At 44.9% G+C, this 20,061-nt stretch overlaps 1 protein-coding gene across 8 annotated transcripts in view; it reads right to left on the bottom strand.

Annotated features, from left to right (window-relative positions):
• PROM1 (prominin 1) overlaps nt 1-20,061 on the bottom strand; it is a 317,825-nt gene that overhangs the window by 147,545 nt on the left and 150,219 nt on the right. For all 8 annotated transcript variants that reach the window (XM_073574622.1, XM_073574619.1, XM_073574616.1 and 5 more), the window contains 3 exons: nt 19,737-19,857; nt 17,520-17,583; nt 16,874-16,963 (listed from right to left, as the gene is read on the bottom strand). In XM_073574622.1, the coding sequence (XP_073430723.1) occupies nt 16,874-16,963; nt 17,520-17,583; nt 19,737-19,857 (275 nt within the window). The remainder of the gene's footprint in view (nt 1-16,873; nt 16,964-17,519; nt 17,584-19,736; nt 19,858-20,061) is intronic.

The following is a 20,061-nucleotide window of genomic DNA, read 5'->3' on the forward strand; positions in this document are numbered from 1 at the left end:
ATTAAGCTCAAATTTTAATTATTTAAGACACCTCCATCCAATCTCACTGAGCGAGAGCTACAGTAGTTTACAAAGAAAAACGGGAAAACATTTTTAGCCTCTAGATGTGCAAAGCTGGTAGAGACAGACCCCAAAAGAACTACAACAGTAATTGCAGTGAAAGGTGGTCCTACAAAAAATATTGACTCAGGGGAGTTGAATGCAAATGCACGTCATAATTTCAGGTTTATATTTTTAAAATATTTAGAAAACCACATATCATTTCCTTTACACTTCACAGACACTTGCTACTTTATGTTGGTATCTCACATAAAATCCAAATAAATTCCAATTAAGTTTGCGGGTATGAAGTGAAAAAATGTGGAAGAGTATTCAAGGCATTTTTCAAGGCAATGTGCAGGGCCGGACTGGCCATCTGGCAAATGCCAGAAGGGCCTGTCTGGTCATGAGCTGCCTTGTCTGCTACGATGTTAACAGAATTGGTGTTCTCAAGACACTCATTCTGCTAAGAGTAGCCTACGGTTATCATTAGAAATATTGGTCTTGTAGAAAATCTACCTTTCCTCTATCCAGGGTAATATTCGTAATATATCCAGTCTGGTTCATGGGGACGGGGACAGCATGGGCCTTTGTGATTTCAAATGCCAGGGCTGAATTCCAGCCCCAGTCCGTACCTGGCACTGTGTATATACGAACGATAGATAGATACCAGTATATAGATAGATACTTGTGGCTAGAGACTGTCACTTTCTGCAATAGAATCATTAGGGCCCAATGCAGAATCTGCTCTGAAGCCTCCCACCCATCAAGCATCATTTATGATACTACCGTCCACTCTTGTGGCAGGAGGATTCCCTTACCCATCTGGGGTCTACGTGTGACTTCTATCACCACACACCGTATAACTACACCTCTGACATGGTGGTCATTTTGCCTCCAGTGCTCTCGAGTGCCGCCATTTTTCTTTTTCATATTTAGGGTCTGTTTAGTCGGTGGAACCAAATAGAATGACAAGACTACACACGGCACAGCTAGATACACATGGAACAATCACTTCACAGCACAGATTTTTCACAGTTTTTTTTTTTACCTTTAATTGCCCTTTCCACTTTGACTTCAAGTTAAGACAAAACCCGAACAGACGTGAAAATAAAATATGCAACAAAAAAGTGATAATGAAACAAATCACAACAAGACAAAAAAAGACCATGAGAATGAATGAAAATGATCTGAGCATTAACGGTTTTAATACATAAAGTCACAATGTATTTAGAAAAAGCCCCATTAACCCTTCAAACGCACAATAAGAATTTTATGGGAAGTTTTCTAAGTTTTCTTTTATAGATCAGTGCAACCAACAACACACATTTCATATATCCGGTGACTGAACTGTAACATACAATATGCGTAACACATAACCCTTATACATAATGTCCTATTGTTTTGTGCATACAGCTCTTAGGCACATCGATGTCTTTCCAGGGTTCCACACCACAAGGAAATGTGCAGTTTGATCCAGCAGTCATATTTTTTCCATCTTTCCTCTAATTTTTATTAAAAGGTGTTGCATACCGCGAGACGACCCCTTCGTAATAGCTAAAGAAAAAAAACTACTTACCTTTGGGACCGGAGTTGGTTTTCTGATGTCTGAGCCGAATCTCCCGGTAGTCAAATTACAGTTATATCACGTGACCACTGCAGCCAATCAGCAGACGCTAAAAAGCTGCAGCCTTTCAGTTTTCCGTCAAAACCGAAATAGAGGACAGAGGCATGAACAAATGTCCATGGAATCAAACATTACACAGATTGTAGAATGCAAAATGCCTCTTCAGAGAGGAAGAGGACGAGAACTCTAGTGCCAACTATTGGATGTAGCAATCCTAGAAGTCAATATTGAACTTTTAACGAGCCTTTCCACATGACTTAGGATAACAGCCAAACCACAAATAGAAATGTTACCCTTTGGATCCTGGTTAGAAACCGCTCACCTAGCCAAACCGGATCTCATACTTGCATCTATGAGGGGGGCAGCATCCCAAAACACCGTGTCTGCAAATTGAGATTCTGGTTTGGCTTTTATCATAAGTCATGCAGCAATTTGCATATTTAATTTCCCAGAGGAGCATTGCAAGGCTTAAAAGTCTCCTTACATTGGCATGCCAGGCTTGGCATGTCATTCTCCACAAGGAAAAACGTTACCCCTTGGATCACAGATTTTAATATGTTACCATATAGACAAATAGGAACATTGGAGTTATAGACACAAAACAATGGGGTATATTCCAGCCCCAATTCCTAAAAAGTTGTGACGCTGTGTAAAATGCATAGAAAACAATGATTTGGAAATCTCTCATAGCCATATTGTATTAACAACAAAACAAGGAAAAGTGTCCAACATTCATCTTCTGATCCATTTCAGTTGAAAAAATTGAACTTGTTACCCGCGTGGTTGCTGTCCTGATCGCTGCTGAGATCTGCCTGTTTGGCAGCTCACCAGCGATCATGTAGCAACACACCAGCGATCCTGACAAGGTCATATCGTTGTCGGATCGCTGGTGCGTCGCTATGTGTGATGGGGCCCTAAGATCAATCTTCAACAAGTGATTAACAACACAAATACCTTCCCACTACGGGGAAGTCCATTTTAAGTTATTAAAAAAATGGCATGTAAATTCTATCTAACTTACAAGGGCTCATAACATAGAGGGGTATGTTGTAACCAGGAGGGGTATAGTTTGGCCTAGGCTATTTTATACCCCGGGTATAGTTTGGCCAATGACAGTTTATCCCCTGAGGTATCCTCTGGCCTGGGTCAAACTATACCTGGGGCTAATCTGGACAGGAGTTCATTTGGCCTGTTACAACTAGTCTGATTGCTGTATGTGGCGTCAGGAAGGAATGTTTCCTCTAATATGGAGCTACTAATGTCTGCCCCATGGGGTTTTTGCCTTCCTCTGGATCAAGATGTTAGGCTATGGGTTGAACTCAATATGGACATGCGTCTGCCTTCCACCTTAAAAAATCTGAAACTATTAGTGCCTATGGCATAGGCAGCTTACACATCTTGAAAGGCCGATGAGTGCTGAGGACTAGATGAATGTTTTAGAACAACATATGCCCCCATCCAGATAATGTTTAATTTCGTTGAAGGCCCTGCATATTTCCGCAAGACAATGCTAACCCACATACTGTCTCCATCACAACCGCATGGTTTAGCAGAAGAAGAGTTCGGATGATGATCCGGCCACCTGCACTCCGGACCGGTCACCAACAGAAAACATTTGGTGAATTATAAAACTAAAAATCCAGCAAAGACCAACGAGAATCCTACATTTAACAAGAATGGGACATCAGTCCTCTCCCAAAACTTTGGCAATTGTTTCCTCTCTTCCCAGACGTTTACAGACTGTTGGATTAAGAAAAAATAGTAGACATGGTCCGGCCCCAACTTTTTCGAGATGTGTTGCTGCCATCAATTTGTAAAAGAGTTACAGTATTTTTTTTCAAATAAAAAGGAAAAATGTCTTAACTTTCACCCTCTGGCCTGTCTCCTATGTTCTCCTGTGTATAAAATATGGTTATAAGAGGTTTCAAAATTGCATTAATGTTTTCTTTATATTTTACAGTGTCACAATTTTTGGAAAACTGGGGTTGTAGATAAATTTTACCTACCTATTATAGTCATGACATTTGCAGGTAAAACATTCTATGCAAGCTTCATTCCTATAGAATCATAGAATCGTAGAGTTGGAAGGGACCTCCTGGGCCATCTGGTCCAACCCGCTCAAAGCAGGATTCACTAAATCATCCCAGACAGATGTCTGTCCAGCCTCTGCTTGAAGACTTCCATTGAAGGAGAACTCACCACCTCTCGTGGCAGCCTGTTCCACTCATTGATCACTCTGTCAAAAAGTTTTTTCTAATAACTAATCTGTGTCCCCTCCCATTCAGTTTCATCCCATTGCTTCTAGTTTTTCCTTGTGCCAATGAGAATAAAGATGATCCTTCTACAATGCGACAGCCCTTGAGATATTTGTAGACAGCTATTAAGTCTCCTCTCAGTCTTCTCTTTTGCAAGCTAAACATTCCCAAATCATGCAACCTTTCCTCATAAGACAGGGTTTGCAGACCTGTCACCATTCTGGTCGCTCTTTTCTGAACTTGCTCCAGTTTGCTGATGTCTTTTTTAAAATGTGGCGCCCAAAACTGGACACAGTACTCCAGATGAGGTCCGACCAAAGAGGAGTAGAGGGCAATAATGACTTCACATGATTTAGACTGTATGCTTCTGTTAATACATCCTAGAATTGCATTTGCCTTTTTGCTGCTGCATCACACTGTTGACTCATATTCAGTCTGTGATCTATTAGTATACCCAAGTCTTTTTCACATGTGCTGTTGCTTAGCCCTATTCCTCCCATTCTGTATATGCTTTTTTTATTTTTATTGCCCAGATGTAGTACTTTGCTTTTTTCCCTGTTAAAAACCATTCTGTTAGTTGCTGCCCACTGCTCCAGTTTATTTATATCTTTTTGAATCCTCTCTCTCTCTTCTCTAGTATTAGCTATCCCTCCTAGCTTTGTGTCATCAGCAATTTAATCAGTTTACCCTCAATTCCTACATCTAAATCGTTGATAAAGATGTTGAACAATACAGGGCCCAGGACAGAGCCCTGTGGTACCCCACTTGAGACATTTTTCCAACTGGATGTGCAGCCAATTACGATCACTCTTTGGGTCCGATCACTAAGCCAGTTATGAATCCACCTAACAGTTGCCTTGTCCATTCCATACTTAGTCATTTTTTCAATAAGGATTGTGTGAGCTACTTTATCAAATGCTTTGTGTTGTGAATGAGTCACCGTAGGAGGCAAAAACAGAAATACTAGCTAAGTCCAGAAAACCAGAGAAGTTGGCAGCTATCGGATTGCAAACCCCTGAACCTATCAACAACAACTAGCAGTAGCCGTGGGGGGTTCCTACGGTGCCCTTGACCCCTCGATCACAGCCGGAGAACTAAATAGCCTAAAGACAGAAAGGGAAATCTAAACTGCCCCAGAGCAGACCCCAAAGCAATAGGCAGCCCCCAACATATGACGGTGAAGCAAGATGAAAAAACACTCACACAGATAGAAAGATAGGCTGAGCAAATGATGGGGCCCAAGCTAACTAAATAGGACAGGATAGAAAAGCTGCTGTCTGCAATCCGCCAAAACCCTATCAAAACAAGAGCCAACAGACTGATAGGGAAAAAAGCCCTGAAGACGCTAGGCTTCAAAAAGACTATATCAGTACTCAGGTATTTTCTGAAGACAGAGCAAAAAGGAATTCAGCTCACCCCAGCAGGGAATGGCAGAAATCCAGAAAAACAAGGCAAAACAAAACCAAAAAACAAATGCAAAAAGCAGAGCAGAAAACTTAGCTTTTGAGGAGCAGGAATCAGACTGGTCTCCTAGAATCCCTCAGAGAGATCACCAGCAAGGCAGAAGGGCGTCGGCTGCCTTATATCCAGTCAGCAATTCCCGTCACCCAGTCATCATCATCCAGCTCAGGTGCTTGGTAATCAGCCTCACTACCTTCCTTCACCAGAAGAGGGAGTTCATCAGACCTCAATGGTGAAGGGGAAAATGAACTCACAACAGCTTTGCTGAAGTCAAGATATACTATATCTACAGCGTTTCCCTGATCCACCCAGTCAGTGATTCCATCATAGAAGGAAATTAAGTTAGTCTGACATGACTTATTAGTTACAACCCATGCTGACTCTGTTTAATCACTTCATTCTTATCCAGGTACTGACATACATGTTGTTTAATAATTTGCTCAAAGATCTTTCCTGGTATAGAAGTCAGGCTCAACGGCCGATAGTTGCCTGGGTCCACCTTCTTCCCCTTTTTGAAGATAGGAACATTTGCTCTTCTCCAGTCTTCTGGAACTTCTCCTGTTCTCCAAGAATTTTCAAAGATTATGGAGAGGAGTTCAAAAATTTCTTCTGCTATCTCCTTCAGTACTCTGGGGTGTAATTCATCTGGACCTGGAGACTTGAATTCATTTAGGTTAGCCAAGTGTTTCCTCACTATCTTTCTGTTTATAGATATCCTAGATTCTTCTATTCCCTGAATAGGACAGTGAAGAACAGTTGATGTTACATTTCCTTTCTGAGAGAAAACAGATGCAAAATAGGAATTTAAAAGTTCGGCCTTCTCAACATCCTGTCTTACCATTTCATCATTTTCATCCTGTAAAAATCCTATAGCATGTTTGACTTTTCTTTTTCTTTTGACATATCCCCAAAATCCTTTATTATTGATTTTGACATCTCTTGCAAGCCTCAATTCATTGTCAGCTTTAGCTAATCTGATTTGTGCCCTGCAGGTTCTGCACACAGCATTATATTCTTCTTTAGATATGCCTCCCTCTTTCCATTTTATAAACATTTCTTTATTCCTTTTTAGCATGTGCTTAAGTTCTGTGTTCATCCATCTTGGTTACCTTAAATGCTTCCTATTCTTCCCTCTTCGGAATTGTTAACAATTGTGCTTTGAGAATTTCATTTTTCAAGATTTCCCATCCTTCCTGGACATTTTTGTCTTTAAGGATATGCAGCCATTGGATCCCTCCAATTCTCTTTCTGAATCCCTTAAAATCTGCCTTTCTGAAATCTAACCTTGACGTCTGAGTCTTCACAGGTCTACCTCCCTCTAGTTATCCAAAATTCTAAAACAGCTTGGTCGCTACCTCCTAGGGTCCCAGCCACTTTTACATCCTCAACCATTTCCTCCCTGTTTATAACGATTAGATCCAAGGTAGCAGATGCCCTTGTTTTCACCCCTACCTTTTGGAAGATAAAGTTGTCAGCAAGAGAGGATAAGAATTTCCTTGACCTGTCAGTTTTGCCTGAGAGAGATTCCCAACAAATGTCAGGATAGTTTAAATCTCCCATGACAGCTATGTCATATTTTTTGGAGAACTTGGCCATTTGATAACATCTCGTAGCATTTAGAGCTCTATTTTTGTGAGACCCATAGAACCCAATTCATCATTTCCATTTTTATTTAAGTGACCTTTTTAACATTTGTTTGTCTTTTTACCTTTTTACTAAGCTAATGTCACATGATCTTTAAAAACGTTGCATTTTAGTCTTCAGATGCACAAAAGTAAAGCAGATTTTGTACACTGATGTGCAGAAAAAAAAATTGGTAACATTTCAAATAGCCAAAATTGATGAATTAGGCTAAAACGTGTGCATGAAGAAAACCACACCCAAAATGTACACATAAAATCAAACAAGTAGCGTAAATGAAAAATGGTACATATTAAATCATGAATAAACTGCAAATGTAAAAGTGACTGAATAGAACAATTTTTACTCCAGAATAAGATTCAAGACTATGACAAATCGGAGTCAGAATTTTATAAAAATATTCTTCATTCCATACTAACCAGTAGAGGGAGCTTATGAGCCTACTACATACTATGTATTTATTCAGCAGTATGAAGTGACCTCCTATGCTCCCCCTAGTGGTGGCTGCAGGTAGTTAGAATGTTATATTTTAAATTAATGTCTTTACAGAGGGTTTTGAGCTCTGTAGCAGAAACACCTTAGAAAAGTAAATTTGTCAGTGCTAAATTTTGGACCAACCTAGATGGAAAAATGGACATTGACTTTAAATTTTATTATAAAGTGCACATCTCCTTTAGGTAACAGATCTGTGCACGATATTTCTGTCATGGTCTGTTGGTTATATTCGGTTTGGGGTGTTAAGGGTTAAACCGGATAGCCTCCTTTTGCCTTATCTGAGGCTTTTTAGAGCCTCATTGTGGAGCCATGCTTTGTCGGTTATACTTTTACCCTTGGCTGAGTATGTGTCGACCCCTGTGTGCCTGTGCTTTGTGCCTGTGTGACAGCTTGCTTGTGTGGTTCTGACCCGGTTCTGTCCTCGTTGTGATTATTGCCTGCCGCTTCTGTACTGTTTATCTGCTTCCTCTGGTTCTCTGACTCTTGCTACATTATTGACTACTCTTTTGGCTTTATCCCTGTGCACTACGTTCGCCCGATCTGTGTTGGACCAAGGCTTGTCTTGGACTTATGTAACTTTCTGGCGCCCTATTACCCCTTTTCTCATTGTCCCTGGAGACTCCGCAGCGCCGGCTCCAACAGCGGCGCAGTAGGCCCAGCCTCCTTCCCTCTTACCCGCGGTCACGTGCTGCAAGTCCTCTCTGCTCACTCACGACCCAGCGCTTGGTTCCTGCTGCACCACTGTCATCTTGCCTGATTCTAGGACACTGCTACCACTGGCCGTCCAGGGTTCCTGACTGCCTGTCTGGATGTGGGAAGAGCGGCCCCCCGTCAGGTGCCCGGGCTGGAATCGAGGGGGCCGTCATCCAGGTTCCAGGGGAAACTGTCCCTGGGGGACAGTATTCAGCGACGCACCCTTGTGACAGACAGGAGAGCTAGGGAAGGGACCAGTATAAAGGGGGTGGGGAATTCCTCAGACGATGAGTCAGCAGACCGGGACATAGAGAATAGGAGAGCGTGGGAGCGACTGCCAACCAGAGTGACTGACCAGCGCCAGGGAGGACTCCGACTGAGGACTCCAGGGGGACGGTATCCAGCAAATCGTCCCAGACTTGCTACCTCTCCACAGCCTGCGGCCACTGCGGCCCCAGCATAGCTTGCGGCCGCTGTTATCTCCCCTCTGCCCGCGGCTGAGGCGGCCGCTTCCCCTGAGCTCGGATCCACAGCCCTGCCCAGTCACCTGCACTCACCCTGCGCACACCAGTCGCCACGACCAGCACTGCGCCGTCGGCGGCCACCACTGTCCCGCTCCGGGCTGCATCAGGGGCCGGGCCACTCCTGACCGCAGACTCCCCGTCGCAGCCGTTAGCTGCGCAGGTGGTCTGTCACTCGCCACCGTACAACCCTGCCGCCTGCCAGGCTCCGGGGGCTGCAGCCTACTCGTCCCAGGACTGCGCCGGGGCCCGTGGGGTTCCAAAGGCCTCAGCGCGCCAGCGAGCGCGAAGACTCCAACAGCGCCTCAACAACTGGGCCCAGCAACTCTTCTGTCGAAAGGCCAGCAGCCAGAACGGCGAGGGATGTCAGGACAGCTAAGTAGACTCTATACTTAAGGACCCGTAGTCGGCCACACCGTGGCCCTATAGTGACCGGCCGTTGCCGGGAGTAGTCGTGTTCTACATTACCATGTTTGCTTGTTTAAAGCCCCTGCGTGGGCAACCTGTGTTACCCCTGTTTCGGTGATCAGGCCGTGACTGAGGAAAGTCCCCTCAAGTCCCATAAACGAATCTTTAAAAGCACCGTAGTTGTCTCGTGACTCGACGCTGCATCCGGCGTACCTGCAAACACCACATGGACTGCTGCAACCGCCGGTGAGTGTTCACCAGGGGGCTTATTGTGACAATTTCCTAACAATTCGAGTAACTATTGATAAAACAGGGCTGACATTTCCATTCTCTATGAATAATTGATCTTGATCTTTATGTTTTCAAAAAACTGGTTGTGGGATGCAGGGCATTGTCCAGAGTAATACCCCACTCCAAAAAGATACAATCTTTCTTAATATTCTCTAAAAACCACCCTCAGGTGGTACATACACACCACAAAGAACACACACAACCTGGGAATGTACTAGGAATCCCTAGTGTTTTGCCTATGCTTGTTCCATCCTAGCGGCGGAGGTTGGCACCCTAAGGGGTGGCGTTGTGGCGCCCCCGCTCAGCAATGACCACCCCTATGATTCCCTAGATAGACCCTATAGCCAATCTTATGCCCCCATTAACAAAAAAGGAACCACTAATGCTAGACATAGGCCACACCTGCAGATAAAGGGACCCTATACTCCAAGGTAAATTAAAAACATTCATGTACACATGGCACTGGTGGCTTTCATAGATACAAAAATATAATAGTTCTCACAAGTAAGCCCGTAAGTCCTTATTGATCCAACTTGATATAATATCATAAATCAAGGCACATGATTCAATGCCCCAAAACACAGTACATTTATAATCAAGGATATACAATGACTGCCACACATAGAACTAGCCCAAGGAATGTGGATCAATTGAGACTCACACCCCTAAAACAATGGTGTGTTATGATCTATGGTTTAGATATCAAGGACATGCCATTGCTACAACGTGTTTCACCTTCACGGCTTATCAGGAGGCCTAATACCAAATGGTGTGTCTCGATAAGATGTGATGTTCAAACTGAGATAACCAGTCTCCACTTAAATAGCCCGCTTTACCTATAACAGGTCCTCCTCCTCAATATAATCAGCCAAATTGTGCTCCAGCTTAGAGCACACGGAAGTACTATCTTCTGGTTCAAGATGTCCTGGACCATACCGGACTGCGCATGATCAGGGGGCGACGCAGGGCACTGGATATTCATCAATCCTACTGCGCATTATCAGCAGACGGCAAAACAAGGATCGTGAACCGCAAGAGAGAAGACCTTGTTAAAAAAATAAATAATAAATATCTGGTTCTCTGTCCTACTCTATCATCTACCTTGGGGAATAGGGTCTCTTTATCTGCAGGTGTGGCCTATGACTAGCATTAGTGATTTCTTTATTGTTCATGGGTGCATCTAGGGAATCATAGGGGTAGTCATCGCTGAGCGAAGGCGCCACAACGCTACCCCCTAGGGTGCCAACCTCTGCTGCTAGGAAGAAACAAGCATAGGCAAAACACTAGGGATTCCTAGTACATTCCAAGATTGTGTGTGTTCTTTCACGGTGTGTTTCTTTGTGGTGTGTATGTACCACCTTATGGTGGTTTTTAGAGAATATTAATAAAGCTTGTATCTTTTTAATTGGGTTTCTACATGTCTCCTCTTAAATAATTGGGACCATAAGAGCAACATAAATAAAAATACTAATAGCCCACTCCCACTCGTTTCATAGGATGTATCTCACTACCTGTGCTGGTAAGTCAGAGTTCGACATTCCTCTGTGGTGACATTATGCTGCGCAGATGAGTAATGCCGAGCTTTTCAGCAAGAATTTACAGAAGACAGGGATAAATCATCCGAAAATTAATAATGTTGCCATAGGACAACTAAATGTTTGCTGTGCTCTTAATGCGAGAGCCCCGAGGCCCAACTCAAGTGTATCAGGTGTGATTACACAGGCCTGTCTGGACACATCCCTCACGGTCTGCCATCATGGATGAAAACCTGACATAACACTGATTAACATGACACAATCCCGATATTGTTGACATAACCAGAACCTTTACATAGAGAGGTCCCTGTGATGTCGCTAATGCTAGATATCTACTTTTATAATTAGATCCTTTTTTGTAAATTGTAATATTAACTTAGTAAAACACAACACCCAGATCAATGACAGGCGAAGATCTATGGACAGTATTAATGGCTTCTTCCTCCCTCCTGCACGGACGTGTGTGCATTGACCTGTCCACTCTTCCTTGGCATCTGCTCCCTTCCAGGACCTGCGCACAGCATGCAGGTCTCCTGGAGTGTGCTTAGGGCACACGTACGCTCCCGCCCTCTTAAATGGTCAGTATGATTACTAAAATCTTCCCCAGCCAATGGCTGAGAGACATTTGGTATATAAGGCATCTTCCCCTATTGTGAAGTGATCTAGGTACTTTAGTGATACAGTCTGGATCCTGCTAGCTAGTGGTTAGTTCCCCGTACCTGTGCTCTCTGATCCTGACTGCTCTATCTACCCCTGTTCCAGTCCATCCTGCTGAATCCATACCCAAATCCACCCTGCCTGTGTATAGTCCTGATCCTGTGTAAGAAGAGAAATTGGCTTAGGGGTGTCTTTCTTGTGCAGGGTCCTGAACTGTCAGTGCCGTCTCCTCTGTTGTCCGGGGCAAAGTTTAGGCAACCAGACCGATCTTTCCACTTGCTGACAGGGGGCATGGCTAAACGTTACCAGGGGCAGCGCAGCGCGCAAGCACATACACAATTGGCGGGAAGGCGCAGCACGCGGCTGAAGAAAGTGAGTACTCCTGCTTCAGAGACCGTTAGTGACACAGATTCGCGCCCGGCCGTGACTGGAATTTGCAGCGAGGACTCGGACCAGAAGCCCGCCGGGTGTAGGTTGACTCCGACCCATCAAAGTGAAAACCGCTACGCTATAGTCAGGGGTGCTACCGTGACGCCTGATAGAGACTGACTTTTACCGGGGACGGTTTCTTGAAACCTCGGTGAAGAATCGTCGAGCCTCACTTAATTCTGTCAGCACAGTGTCCCGTACTCTGCCAGGTCACAGGAGTCTCCGTACTGAGGACTCCACAGAATTCTTCAATGACTTAACGTTGCCGACCGGGCACGGACCGTCACCTCCTTCCGGCCCACACTGGATCCACGCGGTGCTGACGGCTGTTGGCACCATCATCTACTCCGGGAACTTTTCTGTCAGGAAGCCATCTGACTTCATTGAGAATTACTTTATTTGTTATTTCTGCGTTGGTTTTTCCTATTATACCCCTGTATTCCCTATATTGCCTGCATTTTACCACATTCTCCCTATCTCCCTGAGAGGAGTAATAACCTGTTAAGCAAAAACTTGTTAACCCTTGGTTTGCCTCCTGACTGTCACTGCATCTGCCAACCTGCTCACACCTGATCAGTCTGACCCGCACCTGCTAACCTCACCTGCCCAGTCTGAACCTGCATCTGCGAACCTGTATCTATGATCCTGTACCTGTGGCTGTCCCATGTCCCTGTACCAGTCCTGCTTGTGCCTGATCCAACACTGGTCTTTCAGCCGTACCATCCCACTAACCAGTTCCTGGCCAGTCCTGCTTCTTGGTCCCCCTTGGGTGTTAGCTGCCATGGCTCAGTGGGTCCATCCTCGAGTTGCACCTGGTGTTCACCTGGAGCCAAGTCTAACCCCACCATCAGGGGCTCTCACGAAAGTCAGGTGTTCGCTTAACCCTCCAGGTTCTTCCCAGACTGTGGCATAGTAGTGTCACAACCACGTGTGTAACACTTCTCTTATGTTCAGAGATGTAGCTGGTCCTTCCTTCACTATCTTGGGGGCTGACTCAGTCATAGCACTGCAGCAATTATTGTGAGTTATTTGTAAGATTTTAGCCAGGTATGTTTGACTTGGAAATGCTGCAACATTTCAGAGGAAAACCGCCAGCGACTGAGACACACGAGACACTAGTCGGAAAGGCAGGTCCCCGACAGCTTTTCCCCTTCCCCTGCCGGTGACAAACAAGTCTCTCTGTATACACACATGCAGGGAAAGAGCTATGGATAGATTTGCACAGTGTTTCAAAGTCAAAAATACATGGCTGAAATCAGGAAGTCAGATGCATACATGCTATGCCCATGGATTGAGCAACATGTAATGGTTGTCAGAACCCCTATAAAGTGTTATTCTCACAATAGCAATATGTTTTACAAAGCTCAATACCTGTACTATTGTCAAAGGAGTTATCCAGGTTTGGTTTGAAAGTCTGCAGACGCTCAATGTGACTGCAGACTGTTGAATCCTCACAGTTTGCGCACTGCACAGTGTCCACATTCTCCAGTGCCAGCCACGAGAGCGGGCAGTCATGTAGCAGCAAGTATGTGATTTGTATGTAGGGTTGAGCAGGTTCGCAGGATGCAGTGACGAGACACTAGACGGATGGTGGTTTTCGAAATAACTTTTATCTAACTGTAGCCACTGGGCTTGGCTGAACAAACAAATTAAGGACAACAACAAACAGTCCACGCAGGGACTCAACAATCTTAGCAAGATTATAATGCCACTTAGCCTTCCAGGGACTGCTGGTTTCGTGAGCGCGGCCGCGTAGAGGTTGCTGAGGCGGCTGTCCTGAAGCCTCGCTTCTCCGGGAAGGAATGGGGCTCAACAGGCCCTGTAGAAAGCGATGCTACTGGGGCGCAACAGGCCCTGAAGAAAGCAATGCCGGTGGGGCGCAACAGGCCCTGAAGAAAGCGATGCCGGTGGGGCGCAACAGGCCCTGAAGAAAGCGATGCCGGTGGGGCGCAACAGGCCCTGAAGTAAGCTATGCCGGTGGGGTGCAACAGGCCCTGAAGAAAGCGATGCCGGTGGGGCGCAACAGGCCCTGAAGAAAGCGATGCCGGTGGGGCGCAACAGGCCCTGAAGAAAGCGATGCCGGTGGGGCGCAACAGGCCCTGAAGAAAGCGATTCCGGTGGGGCGCAACAGGCCCTGAAGAAAACGATGCCGGTGGGGCGCAACAGGCCCTGAAGAAAACGATGCCGGTGGGGCGCAACAGGCCCTGATGAAAGCGTTGATGGTGGCGCGCGGTGATGACGCAGTTCCCCAGATGACCTGTAGCCGTCCTTTATCAAGGAGTCTCTCCCAAAGCCGGGGTAGTGGGCCTTTTATCTCGCCTGTGACGAGGTGGCGTATCTTCAGGCCGGTGACGGCCAGGTCGGCGTGATGGGGGAAGGCTGGGGAGAAGTGTCCAGGCCTCTGTGACCTGGTTACGTGTACTCACGGCCACAACCTGAGGTAAAGTTCCTCTCCCACCAAGGCGGGGGGCAGCGGGGATGATTCTCTCAGAACGGGGGCGGAGAGCAGTCTCTGGTAACAGTCTCTCACGTCTCTCTTGTCAGTCAATGCGCAGATTTCTACTCTCAGGCTCCTCTCGGTGCCCCTGCAAGTCACCCTGCATCCTGTCTTTTCTCTCGCTCTCTCCCAACTGCCACCGCAGCGCGCCCCCTGCTCCTTTTACCCTAGCCCCGCCCCCTGTTGCCCTGACAACTTCAGTCGCATGTCTCCCTTTGTAATCCTCCTGATGTGGTTCCTTCAATAACCCTGATGGCGGTCCCCTTGGTTCCGGCCCAATCACTATATGGGGGTCCTCCTCCCCACATGTATACATGCGGTCACATGCTGACTAAACATGCTCAACCTTACTCGATTCACTTGCATTGAGAGAGGTTCTGCACGTCTAGTTGGAATGTGGCCAAAAGTTTGCAAATCACATACCTGCGGTCACGTAACAGCATACTCTTACCGCCAGCATCGGTTGGGCTGGAATTGTGCATTTCCTTTGGCCTCTCTGTGCATCCAGCTTTACAGAACTGAATTGGCAATCCTACTCTTATATGCTAAAACTACATTTCCCTGCAGCAGCCTGCTTTTTCTCAGTGCTGCAGGTCTCTCCCTCTACTGCCCTGTATACTTGCTGATAGAGATAGATAGATTTGAATGTAGTAACTGTGACTCACTGTTTGACCAAAATTATTATTTACAAACTACACATTTCATTGGCGGCTCAAGGAGATCGGCAGAGCATGATCATGCTTTCCCTTACATGCATAGCAGAGCTGAGCATAGGATAGCTGACGTGTGCCACAACACAGCTATCAGGGCAATGAGGATGTCATGAGAGGATCTGGGGGATGTGTTATTACACAGGGATGTTATATTAGACATAGGTAATTGAGTTTTAATGAATTAAGGTCATTAGGTGCAAATGCAGGTGGTATCAGTGAGATCTTCAGCATAACATAGCTGAGCTGTGCTGCAATCCGTCTGTCGGATGTATTATTAGACAGGATCATTAGAAGTACCAAAGGATGGATCTATTAACAATGCAGAGCAAAGTGAGCCTTTGGGGAGTCATTATTAGGGGGGATGATAGCTGCAAATCAGTGCAAATTTAAAAATAGTCTGTATTGGCGCACAATTAATTCTGTAAGTACAGAAAACTGAGACCACATTATGATTTTTGGAATAACCACTTAATACTCTCACATAGGAAGAGCTGCTTGACTGTTTCGCTAAGAGGCAGTCTCTTTCTCCAGCAATGCTGCCCTCAGCCCTGGACAGTCATAGAGTCAATCTGCCTTCCCTAATTCGGAGTGACACACCACACTCAAATATTTCCCATACACATTTACACGTTTCGGGCTACATCGGTTAGCACAGCTCCTACTTGCTCCACGTACTCTCTGCAATTGACCCAGAGTGGCAAATCAGCTCCTAATAAACCTATGCAAGCCGAATCTTACTTCAGACATTAGCGTGCTATGCTCATGCCCAATAACATGTAGTCACTGAATCCTGTTGATCGCCTAATGTCTGCATAAGTCATGACAACCACATATAGTTTATAAGGAAAAATGAACTATTAAGACGAGTTAGTGCCACTCGATTCTCAGGACCCAGTCCAGAGGCCAAGACTGTAATCTCTGGCCATCTGATGGGATTCCTGAGAACCGCCAGCTACCACTCAACATCCGGATCTTCTTTTGATTAGCTGGCCTGACGCAACATCCTCATTGCACCAGGTCAGCTAATCAAAAGAAGAGTCCCGGATGTTGGTAGATAGGAGGCAGTTCTTATGGTTCCAATCCAGCAGCCAGAGATCAATTCCAACCAATTGTAATCCAGACTGAATTTCCTTTATGAAATTATGGAAACTTATATTACGGTGAGGCAAACAATGGAATTATCCCAAACAAATGGGAAGAACAGAAAAGGAGGTGGTTGGATCTTTCCACGCTTGTAAGAATTGGAGTCCATGGGAGGCAAAACTGGTGGGTGCCATGTCTCTAGCTGGCAACAACAGAAGGAAAAATGGAGGGAGAGCGGCACTTCCAGCGGCTCAATAAAACAAGGATTTTATTTAACAAGACATAAAAAAGACATACAGACATACATGCATACATAGCCCTGTATGTATTTTGTATGGCTTGTTAAAGAAAATCCTTGTTTTATTGATCCAGTGGAAGTGCCGCTCTCCATGCTTATTTCCTTCAAATGGGAAGAACAGAAACATAGTAATAACCTCAATAATAAGTACATTATCAAACGGACATCAAGCATTATAGAACTAATAGATATAATAATTACTAATATAATATTACTAATATAATAATTACCTCCTGCCATGTTGAGAACGCCATCTAAAGCAGGACGGACGTCTTTCCCAAGCTGATCATGGACACGCTCACCTAGCAAAGGCACGACATCTGAGAGAGGAAATTGTCAGACAACCAGCAAGTAAGTAAAACACTCAACCGTAGATCACAAAGAGCGGTCTACAATAATCAGTGTCAGACTGGGGTGCCAAGGGGCGACCGGTGACATCAGCTGCAGCCCCACTTTTAACTACACGCAAATACGACTTTAATCTCATTCACAAACTTCTATAGCGATAAACTGGGAGGATTATTAAATTAATGAGACGTTGCCTTTGTCTGTATATAGTGAATCAAGTGTATTGCGCCATGTACTGCTCAGATAAGAAGGTGGAGGTCCGCACCTGCATGGGGGCCCACCAGAGGATTCTCCTGTTCTCCTGTGGGCCAGTCCAAGCCTGATACCATGCAAATCATGCAGACTAAGTAGCCGTGGATGTAATGGATGATGATGTGCTCTTCTTTGATCAGGATAATTAAGGACTAAAAAAGTATTTTGGTGTGTATTCCTCATCATCCTCTACACTCATCACTGCTATGGCCACTAACCTGCTACTTACATCCATAGGTCTAATATTACTACTGATACGTGTTATGTATTACTTACTGCTCAGCTCCGCCAACGCCTTCTCCTTGGTGATGTTAAACTTGTCCAATAAATAGTCAATTTGCTAAAAGGAAAAAATAAATATAATCATGACATGTAAAGGTGCCATAAAGCCAAGTGGTGTGATTGCAGAACACTAGGCAAATGGAGATGATAATGAGGAGATCTAGATGTGTAATTCACATTTACAAGAAGAGCAAGGGGTAAACACCGGCACTATCATGTCGTGTGGGTCGCCAGTGCCCAATATCCCTAACTCATCCTCCAGTCCTAGCTCTAACCCTAGTCCTGAACTGAATCCTAATCCTAACCATAAGCCTAGTTGGGGGTTAGAAAAAGTTGAAAGTTTATCAGAACATTAAGTTTTTTTTTTTAACAGGGTACACTTATTTAAATTTGTGACAGCTTCCCCAGCAGGTTTCCATAAGAAGAGAGGCAGGTTTTTACCTGCTGATACAGAGTGCAGAAGTCAAGATCAGTTGTTCAATGGCTGTTGCACTCGGCATAGGCAGCGACTAAGACGACAAAGCTTACTTCATCACACTGACAGCCTTGTCATGTTTTTTGGTGCTGAGAGCAGCAGCTGGAGCCAAACTCCTCTTAACTGCTGCTCTCTGCATCGGAACCTGCAACACAGTGGCAGCAAGCAAGAGGTCAAGCTTAGCGGTCACTGGGCCGGCACTTATTGCTCCTCTTCTCGACTCCAAGAAGAAGCAACAGTGGGGATAGTGGAGGAAATATTGCATCTCCATAGAATTTGGAAATCAGTCTAACGAGCAAACAAAAATGCATCAAAAAACGCTGCAAAAAATGCCCACTTTTGCAGCTGTTTTTTCCTGCCAAGAGTTGCAGAAACTATGCAGAAATTTCTGCATTCATTTACTCGATGTGTGCACATAGCCTTAAAGTAGCACCAGCTTTCACTATGCAAACGGAAAACATTATTAAGTAGATTGATGGGGCAGGTGTATTCATTGTAATAATCTATGTCAGAATGGCGATATATACCTTTTAGAACGTTCTCACAGTTTCCACCAGCTTAGTCTGACTGACAGCTACTCCTTCTGCTGGAATCTCACACTACTCAGTACAAGATGTAGCCGTCAGTCAGGCGGGGTGGACGGAGACTGATTATACTTGGACACATGAGCTCTTTCACTCTAGCTGTGCTCTTGTATTGCTTATATGTTCTGACATAGAGTTTCAAAGTGAGTACAGCAGTTTCATCGGGTCTAAGAGATCTGTTTAATTATGCATACAGTTTGCAATGGGCAATGTGTTCACAGATCCGTTTTAAAGGGAACCGGCCATGTGAAAAAAATGCTATTAACTTGCCGATATGGAGTTAATCTGCAGGGTAATAGAAGCGGTCCCTGAGTCCGGCCACCTGGAGAAAATGAACATTATTCCTCCAGGCATCCTCCCACTTTCACTAATAGGGGTGAGGCCGACGCGGCTTCAGTCACTGCTCAGGACATTTTGAGTGGCAGCTGTAACCGCGCCCCCGGCACTGACTGACAGCCGAGTCTTCACTGATGCACTGTACGAGAGCCGGCTGTCAGTCAGTGCCATTGACGCGGTTACAGCTGCCACTCACTAAGCAGTGACTGAACCGCACCAGCCGTGCCTCTATGACTGAAAGCCCAAGGCAGCCCCAAGAATTAGTCACATACCTGCAGTTTAATATGTTTTTTTTTTTCATGTCAGGTTCCCTTTAAAGGTATAGATCCCCAACTCTTTCATGGTTTACAATATTGAGCAACTGATAGGAACGCCGGCCATGATCCTAAATGATTCCAAACATGACCGTAGGGTGGAGACGCCACAACATGAGCTTCTAATTTGCAGTTATGAGTTAAGAGATAGATTGCTTTTTTAACAAGCTGCTTATTTTACAACCAGTATAATAAAACTACGTTTTACAATAAATTAGAGATTGGGTTTTGTTTGAAGATCGATACTGCCCTCTGTTGGTTATTTTGTAAATTTACAATGCTGTGATTTTTTTCTTTTTTCTTACTGATACTAAAACACTTTACACATTTAGGATGACCGGAAGACAAATAAAAACTCAAGAGAGATACCACCATAAACCACAGCAAAAATATCTATAAAACATAATGAGTGCATATATTATATATCATGGCACCTGCTATTGTGTGTTTAGAGGCGTTATATGCTCATATTAAACAGCGTATTCACGACTGGGTACTGTACCATGGGAGTGTCCGCCAACAAGGTCTTCAGGTCCTTGAAGTTGCTTTGCACCAGCTTTTTTGACCCGCGAATTTGGTCGGTAAGATTCTGATTTGCAGCAAATGCACAGAGAACGCCGAGACTGCGAGGAACAGGGCGGCATGGTTAATACAAGCAGAAGAGCACGAAATCCTACACATGAAGCCATTAATCACGTTACATCTGCAGGAACGTTACATGGCCGACGTTTAATCCAGTAGGTGGGTTAAAATAAATGTTAAAATGTGGCCATTGGGAGCTGCTCTCAGTGATTGCGGATAAATGAGGGGCACTGGGTATTTGGGTT

The sequence above is a fragment of the Dendrobates tinctorius genome, unplaced genomic scaffold, assembly GCF_039654945.1.
Source record: "Dendrobates tinctorius isolate UK_male_01 unplaced genomic scaffold, ASM3965494v1 ptg000039l, whole genome shotgun sequence".
Lineage (NCBI taxonomy): Eukaryota > Metazoa > Chordata > Amphibia > Anura > Dendrobatidae > Dendrobates > Dendrobates tinctorius.